The 8,275-nt window shown below is 41.8% G+C and overlaps 2 protein-coding genes and 1 long non-coding RNA gene across 3 annotated transcripts; 2 read left to right on the forward strand and 1 right to left on the reverse strand.

The window, feature by feature from the left end:
- Positions 1-1,381: 1,381 nt before the first annotated feature.
- Positions 1,382-2,479, reverse strand: LOC149097770 (uncharacterized). Its single transcript, XM_089280255.1, has one exon. The coding sequence runs from the start codon at positions 2,342-2,344 to the stop codon at positions 1,673-1,675; it is 672 nt and encodes a 223-aa protein (XP_089136381.1). The 5' UTR covers positions 2,345-2,479; the 3' UTR covers positions 1,382-1,672.
- A 1,905-nt stretch (positions 2,480-4,384) lies between these two features.
- Positions 4,385-5,531, forward strand: LOC149097771 (uncharacterized). The gene has a single exon (XM_089279742.1). It carries the CDS (start codon positions 4,593-4,595, stop codon positions 5,262-5,264), a length of 672 nt encoding a protein of 223 aa, XP_089135868.1. The 5' UTR covers positions 4,385-4,592; the 3' UTR covers positions 5,265-5,531.
- A 1,898-nt stretch (positions 5,532-7,429) lies between these two features.
- On the forward strand, positions 7,430-7,905 carry LOC149097772 (uncharacterized). The gene is made up of 2 exons (XR_016204211.1): positions 7,430-7,581; positions 7,756-7,905. It is a non-coding gene; the product is annotated as an uncharacterized LOC149097772 (long non-coding RNA).
- The last annotated feature ends 370 nt before the right edge of the window (positions 7,906-8,275 follow it).

Below are 8,275 nucleotides of genomic sequence, written 5' to 3' on the forward strand. Positions count from 1 at the left end.
TTTCACTTTTAAAATTGGACAATCCTTGAACCACAGGAAAGACAACTTATGTTAACATAACACAGCTCGCGGCTTTGGTGGGTGAATTATCTGTCACCACATATAGTTGGACTGTTAAGTCCCTTCGTAAAAGCTCTCGACTTTCATCTTTATATACTTGTAGTTTATTTTCCCCCCCTTTCTTGTTTTTTCCCATCGCCAGCTACATAGCCTGAATTTTAACTGAATTTCAGTTCTGTTCCATCTTCATCAAGACTCATGACTCCGACATTTATTCCATTAGCGTAATTTCTTATAAAGATCATAGCTTATTATGCTCATATTTAGGTCGCTATTGTGTCCAATGGGGAGATAAGCTGAAGTATAAGCATAAGAGAAATACTTTCAGCCAATCAGTGAGCACTTTATGTTTATGCCAACCACGTCCTCACTGGACATAACATCGAAGGAAGCTTATATACTTAGTTTATGTCGCAGCCTTCCCCACTAGCGTGCACGCTTCCTATGCTTACGCTTATACATGTGGGTTATTGAGCAAACGAGAACGAGGCCAATATCCAGCCATCTTGAACGAACAAGCTTGGTCAATATAGGATTTATTATAACGTCTTCGGGAAAGTTTTTCTTGCGGGACTCGGCGGGTAGTCCCGAGCGGGCAAAATAGCTCCATCTTGTCCGCTTGGGTAGCTAATCACAACGCAGATTTGGCTCATCTTGTCCCTTCATGGAGCTGGCCACATAATAATTATTCTTGTGCTTGTGCCGCAAGTGAGGACCGGGCTTCATTAGAACTCTTCTAGAAGATCTTTAGCTCTTGGAAACGTGCATGAACATAACATTGTCCCTGCGCGCCTCTATTAGTTCTGAAACTAGCTGCGGGGGCAAGCAATTCTTGTAACTCTATATAAGAAAAGAAAATTAAAGTTCAAATTTAAAGTGCAAGAACCTCGGATTTGGCGAAAAAAAACAAACGTTTTCGGGTAACCGAGAGAGCCACACCCACTGGGAACGAGGTTGGTTTGCAATTTTTTCGCGCGACGTGCCGGTCGTGCCAGTCAATATTGAAAAAAAAATTTCCGCTTTGACTGAAAATCACTAGCGCGTGTTTGCCTTCATCCAAACAATCCATTGCAATAAGCGTGCGTCGCTATTGATGAAAGTGGACTATATAAAGACCATCGAGAATTGATTCCTATTGCTTCTCGGTTGGTAGAAACATTTATCATTCTCCAATTTCTCCGTTGGGGCATTTAGTATTTGCAGGTATTTGATTTCACGTAATTTTGGGCCGATTACGACGTTTACTCTCTGGTTAGGAACCTTAAAGCCAAAACTCCAAGAGGGCGGCGACACGAGAAAAATTTAAACAAGTACAACACAATTGGTAAGGACTGAATGGAAGTTTAATTTTACATTTCAGCTTTTTTTTATCAGGTATGCGTCAACATGCAAAGATAACTATTCCAATAACGTTCGTTTACATTAATCAGGAAACTAACTTTAGTGTGAATCGGAATAAAGGAGTTTATCACCGTACACAGTGATGTTTACCGACCCAATTAATGAAGAAAACAAAACAGACAGCTACCTCAAAGTTCTAAATATTCTAAATAAAGTGTTTCTTAATCAGTCCCTGTGGTTCATTAGTGCTGTCTTAGCTTTTCTTTCAATCTTAATCCAATTTTGGCGAGTCCTTGTACACGGTCACCTCAATGTAGTTGATAGTGTAGCGTTCGATGCTCTTGTAGCGATACAACTCGAAGGTCAGGCCCTTGCTTAGCTTCAAATAGTCGGAATACTGGGCGACAATCTTGTGGCCGTCATCGATGGCGCAGTAGGCAGATCCAAACAGCTCAGATGGCTTGAATGACAGCTCAAATTGATCAGGATTGGTCCTCTGCCTGCTAGCCACTGTTGCTGCCACGTTGGTGTTGGGGTTTCGCAACTTGGCTGCCGCGGAATCGCCTTCAACAGCTCTGTACGGACCAAGCGTGGCGTAGTCGTGGTTTGGATCCAAGAGCTGAATACCCACGGCAAAATCCCCGTCAGATATCATGTAAGACATTGGATCACGAATCTGCTGCGGCTCGGGCAGAACGACGCCCACTTTCATCTTCACCGTGATGTCTTCACTATCTTCCAGGCAGCCACTGGGAATAAGAGGAACACGGAAAATGTTCTCCCAGTCGGAGGAGTCTGCTTTGATGATAAGGTTCAGATCATCTCCCTCGTGCGGACAGTTCCAACGTGCGTTGTTGCGCAGCCAGTTGGGGAGCATCAGGCGATGGTAGAGAAGTTTGGGTCTGACAGCCTTGCATTTGTCATCCGGCTTGTCCTTCGGCATTCTTGTTTTTTCGATAGCAAATGAAAATGTCGAATTCAAGCGCTCGGTCCTGGAGCTGTCGGAGTCAATGACTCTGCAAACTGCTGACACGAATTTAAAGCGTCTGATAAAACAAAGCGACGGGTGTAACCTGATTATACAGAGACAAAGCAAAGTGCTTTTCTTTTAAATGGTCTAAAAATAAACCGATATTCATGAATACTCCCTTTAAGTGGTCAAGACTAATTTGCTGACCGTATGAGGGGCGGACTGAAAGAGTTAACGCTATGGGGCTGTCATTTTTCATATTCAAATTTTCTTTGTAGAAAAAAAAAATGGAAATCCGTATTTAAATTCAAGTACACCGGATATTATGGCTAACCTGTGTAAACAAGGCAGAACTTTCTAACACGCCAGTTTATATTTAGTCTCAGTTTTGGACCGATAAAAATTTCTGCACTGAGAAAAAAATTTCACCTGCTAACAGTTTCTTTCGACCCGATTAAAATAACCCTGGAATTAATCGGGGTTCTCGAGGTGGCAAATTTTTCAGTTCTTTGTTTTAGTGGTCATAGCTAAGTGGCCCTGTGAGATTATGTAATAAGCGTCTTTACTAATTGCTATTAAAAATATTCTGAAGCTCTTTATGTTACAAAATGAAGAGAAGTATTTTCGTTTTATTTAATTTTGTTTTCTTGTGAGCCAAGCAGTTTTAGGAATCTCTTCTTGAATACATTAATTTACACAAAGCATATTACTCTGAAACCGAAGAAGCTTGTGTTACTTTTGGAGTTTCGCTAAAAATACATTCCTCGAATCGCTTCCGTCAGATCGAGCTCGCGTTTCTCGATTGCACGGTAGCTGAAACGCAGTCACGTCTGTCTGGCCTAATTTGATTTAAATAATTTCGCGGTGTGCTCCTTTTTCTAACTCTTCTAAAGCTAACTCGAATCTCACTTAGATCGCAAATTTGCGTTTGTGGCTATGTCGGCCGGACAATTTGCGCAATTTTCACCTAGTTTGGAATACGTGATTCAAAATTACGACCTATAACCTACTTAAAATTTAAAAAAAAAAACGTGACTTGCGGGGGAGGCAAATCCGTTTTTATATTTACCCAAACAACATTGATCATTCTGATGTTTGTTCCCAGAATTAGAACCCCCCGCCACCGCTTTGTCATTTAATTTCATTCCGGAACAGTTGAGAACACTTGCTAGACTGGTCTAGAAGGCGACTTGAAATGCTTGATTGATTAATCTCAAGGTGCGTGATGAGATCATCTGAGTTGGAGGCTAAGGACCGCTGCCAATTAACAATCACTGCTACCGATCAGCCCGGCAGCAATCTTAAGTAGCTTTTATTGACTGATTAACACTTAGATTATGAGGTCGAGATTTATTATGATGTGATAGTCGCCAGGGGGGACTCCCATATAAAAAGAACGGGGGTGCTCGTCGAAAAGTTCGAAAAGAACCCCTAAGAGATACCAAGATCCTGTTTTGCGGGTGCGGCCTGGAAATGTTTTCGCTCCTATGAGGCACCGATTCTAAAACAACACACTATCTCCAGTTACATTTTTTTCGGCCCAATACCCTAAAAGATCAGGCAGAAGCTCCCGCTGTGGACCTTTTGAGGCTGAACACCCCAAGAGGTACGAAAACCGCTAATGGTAGGACGAGCACCCCAGTCCTTTTAAAATGGGAGTACTCCCTTGCGGGTATAATTGAATCGGGCTGCGCTTCAACAATCACGTGTTATATCACGCGATAGGAATCACGAGCACCGGAATCTAATTGTTGAGTTGATAGTGAGGAACGTAGCCAATACGAGAACGGCAGTCCTGATAGAGCGCTAGTAGATTTATACTAATAACTAATAGCTACGGAGGGACGGAGCATCAAATCCATAGAAAACAACTTTGCTACGGGCGGGGTATAACATATACACTGATTTTGCACATGATTGACATGCATTAATATCGACATCGATGTACTTCAATTTGAATTTGCATTTATTGTTTCCGGGCAGTGGTTACTTACTCGCCCACTCATCACGGCCAGCAAAATCGTGTTGTACTTGACCAATTCTTCATTAATACCTTCCGAAAGCGCTTTACCTTGACCTCATCGCACAAGTGGGTCACTCCCATCGTTTTGTTATCAGATAGTATAAATTCGCGTGGCTGAGTTTGTAGAGTCACTTGCTCTAACGCTCCAGAACCAAGCGCTTGACTTTGACAGTTTCATTTGCTTTCTGAAAAACAAGAATGCCGAAGGACAAGCCTGATGACAAATGCAAGGCTGTCAGACCCAAACTTCTCTACCATCGTCTGATGCTCCCCAACTGGCTGCGCAACAACGCACGTTGGAACTGTCCGCACGAGGGAGATGATCTGAACCTTATCATCAAAGCAGACTCCTCCGACTGGGAGAACATTTTCCGTGTTCCTCTTATTCCCAGTGGCTGCCTGGAAGATAGTGAAGACATCACGGTGAAGATGAAAGTGGGCGTCGTTCTGCCCGAGCCGCAGCAGATTCGTGATCCAATGTCTTACATGATATCTGACGGGGATTTTGCCGTGGGTATTCAGCTCTTGGATCCAAACCACGACTACGCCACGCTTGGTCCGTACAGAGCTGTTGAAGGCGATTCCGCGGCAGCCAAGTTGCGAAACCCCAACACCAACGTGGCAGCAACAGTGGCTAGCAGGCAGAGGACCAATCCTGATCAATTTGAGCTGTCATTCAAGCCATCTGAGCTGTTTGGATCTGCCTACTGCGCCATCGATGACGGCCACAAGATTGTCGCCCAGTATTCCGACTATTTGAAGCTAAGCAAGGGCCTGACCTTCGAGTTGTATCGCTACAAGAGCATCGAACGCTACACTATCAACTACATTGAGGTGACCGTGTACAAGGACTCGCCAAAATTGGATTAAGATTGAAAGAAAAGCTGAGACAGCACTAATGAACCACAAGGACTGATTGAGAAACATTTTATTTAGACATGATTATCTACTTTTCTTGATTTTATGTGAGAATATTGCTTAGCTGCCTATTTTTTCTCTAATTAAATACTCGCAGATACGAACAAATATAATGCCGGCCTTTTTTGGAGTAGAGGCCTTTGTATGTTAACGCAGACCTATTGAAAACATTGAATTGTAAGTTAGCTAATGAAATTAAACTTGTTTCTGTCCTTGTAAGCTGTGTTGTAAGTTTGTGCTTTTCGTGTCACCGCCTTCTTTGGCGTTCTGGCGTAAACGTTCCGTACAAGGGGGTCCTGAACGTTGTAATCAGCTAATGACGACCTATGATCAGCTACTGAATGCCCAAACTGAGTAACTGGGAAATCTGAGCTTGACATTTCGCGATTGTACCGATGAGAAATAAAATGTTTAACTTGCGATTGTCACATTTTACACGGTCAGCTATCCGGAAACAATAGCATGAGAAGAGTTTAGACCATATCCGGCTTCAAGTGCCACTAACGCCCCCAAAATGTCTTTCCTTTAATAAAATTTACTAGTTTCTCTGATTACTTCAGCGTGAAAATTATCTCGATTGATAAAATGCCTGAGTTTCTACAGGCGTTTGAACATGTAATTTTTATGTTCACGACCGCGCAAAGTGGGATCTGGGTCGGGCTGCTAGTGGCGTCACTTCGGGAACCGGGCTAAAACACTCAAGAGACTTTTGATTGAGCTTCGAGGGCTGTCAAAACATTTTTTGGGTTATTTGTGATTCATATTTTATCAAAACTGACAAGATTTTTAAGTGAAAGAACTGTATCATCTAGCATTACAATTCGGAGTCTAGCTACGATTTAGAAGGCTGCGATGTATTTATTTTTTTCATTTCGAAGTGCGGGTCGCCAGTCGAGATCGCCGAGTTGTAATTTAGGCCAGGATGAAGACCGACAATTTGCGGGTCCATTTGGGTTATAAAGGTACAAATAATGGCTGAGGAGTTAAGTTACAGCTCTTAAAGAGTTATAAAGATGTCAATGAACACGAAGAGTTGGTAATTTGACTGTAAGTTAGTTTTAACATAAGAGATAAGCAGAGATTTCGACAAACAATATACAAAGGTGAGGTAACTTTTCGCTTCGTTATTGTCGACCGACCGTAGTATATGCATAGTCAATTACTATGTACGAACACAAGCTACACAAATTTGCATATTTCGTACTAGTGAAATCATGGAAAATCCTTCGACAAGATCTTGAAATGAGGTTCAGTATACTTTCAGTTAAATGAATACATTTCTACTTCACTGTTATTTTGAATGAAATGTCCATTTTATGTACGCTAATAACCCGGGAGTTCTCGACTTAATAATTTGCGTTTCGGTTGACTGACAAGCGCATTCTCGATCTATCAGCACGACAATCTCCGTCGGTAGCTCCAGAGTCGAATCTTAATCGTTTGTTTCACTTTCCTCATATATTTATAAATGCTTGGTCTATTCTAAGTTTGTAGTTTAGATATATTTCGTTCCTCAAAGACGAAGCTCAAAGAACGAAACAACCTGTATTCGGAATGGCCATTAAGAAACACGGCCGGATTACGACCTCCGGTACGTGTGTTTTTATCAAAATCCACAAATACAGAGCTAGTTCACCAGTTCGAAGCCTCAACAATCTTAATCGCTTCATTGTAGGACGTAGGTTTCGTTTACTATTCGCTAAGAAAAGTCTCTATTTCGAGTGCAATTAACTTCGGTTTACAAGGAGAGATGGTTACCCCAGTAAACGGGATACCCAGGAGAGACCCTTGTAAACAAGATCCTTCAACTTGTGTAGAAAAATCCCACGGACAGGACAAACATGTTCATATCTGCTATAGTGGCCCTTAACAAACCTTGCTGATAAAATAATGCGCCTACCCGATCCACTCTCGCGAAAGAATGCACATTGGTTAACAACGAAAGTGATTAACAAATTAAAGTAATTTCTATGTTCCTGTTTTCTTTTGTGCAATGAATTAAAAACAATTCACCGAAACTGATTCGTGAGCGGTCTATTTTAGGAACCAATCATACTCTTCTTTTCATCGGAGGCCAGTTCGTCAGGTCTAGTGTGACCGCTTACCGGATGATAGGCACCTTAAGATACCAGGACGGGAAGAGCTAGGACGGCTACCGGAAGTAAATTTACTCAACGGGGCATGCGCACGAGAACTCTCCACTAATCTCTCTGCCGTCCTCGTCTCGTCAAGGACGTCATTTCGCCCGACTAGCCGTCGCACCGAAAACGTGAGTATTGTGCGCTTGTTTTGCCCCGATAAATGTTCTTATCGACTTTATTTTTAGTTACATCGATAGGAATGTTTATAAGGTTCGCATTTTTGGTGATTGTAGTGTAGAATACCACGCTGACATGCCAAAATGTGAATAAAAATATTCCTCGTTTGTTCGTTTGTGTTTCAGTCACTGTTCAGTCGCTGTCACGAGTGTGCAAGCTCGATACAAACTGTATGCATTGAGAATACATCAGTGTAAGTACAGTCGATAAAATGTTGTAAGAATGAATGCCATGGAGCGTCTGTCGAGCAAATAGAATACACATTTTCAAACTGATGTTTAGTTGTTGTTTTTTTATACTACCCGGAACTTGATGCAACGTTTGTTTTATTGTCATAATGCTTGTTACAATTACAGATGGAAATTGAAATGTTCACCAAAAGTCAGGATTCTTCGGCGACAGAATTCTCAAAGGCTCCAGTGGTAAAAAGCCACCTGAAGCAGGTCGATCAGATTGTTCGTTTAATTTTCTCATACGGAAATTCAGGTTTCTCTATTAAAATATTGACAGATGTTTGCTTGGCTTATAAAGAAAAATAAATTCAGCATCGCTGTTCACTATCGTTTAAGCTTAATAGGATAAGATTTCTACCATCTTTTTTATTGTCTAAAGGATGTTTGAATTATTGACGTCGCCGTCCTTTGC

This window comes from Orbicella faveolata, unplaced genomic scaffold (assembly GCF_042242905.1).
Source record: "Orbicella faveolata isolate gen_17 unplaced genomic scaffold, um_ofav_v1 contig_47, whole genome shotgun sequence".
Taxonomy (NCBI): domain Eukaryota; kingdom Metazoa; phylum Cnidaria; class Anthozoa; order Scleractinia; family Merulinidae; genus Orbicella; species Orbicella faveolata.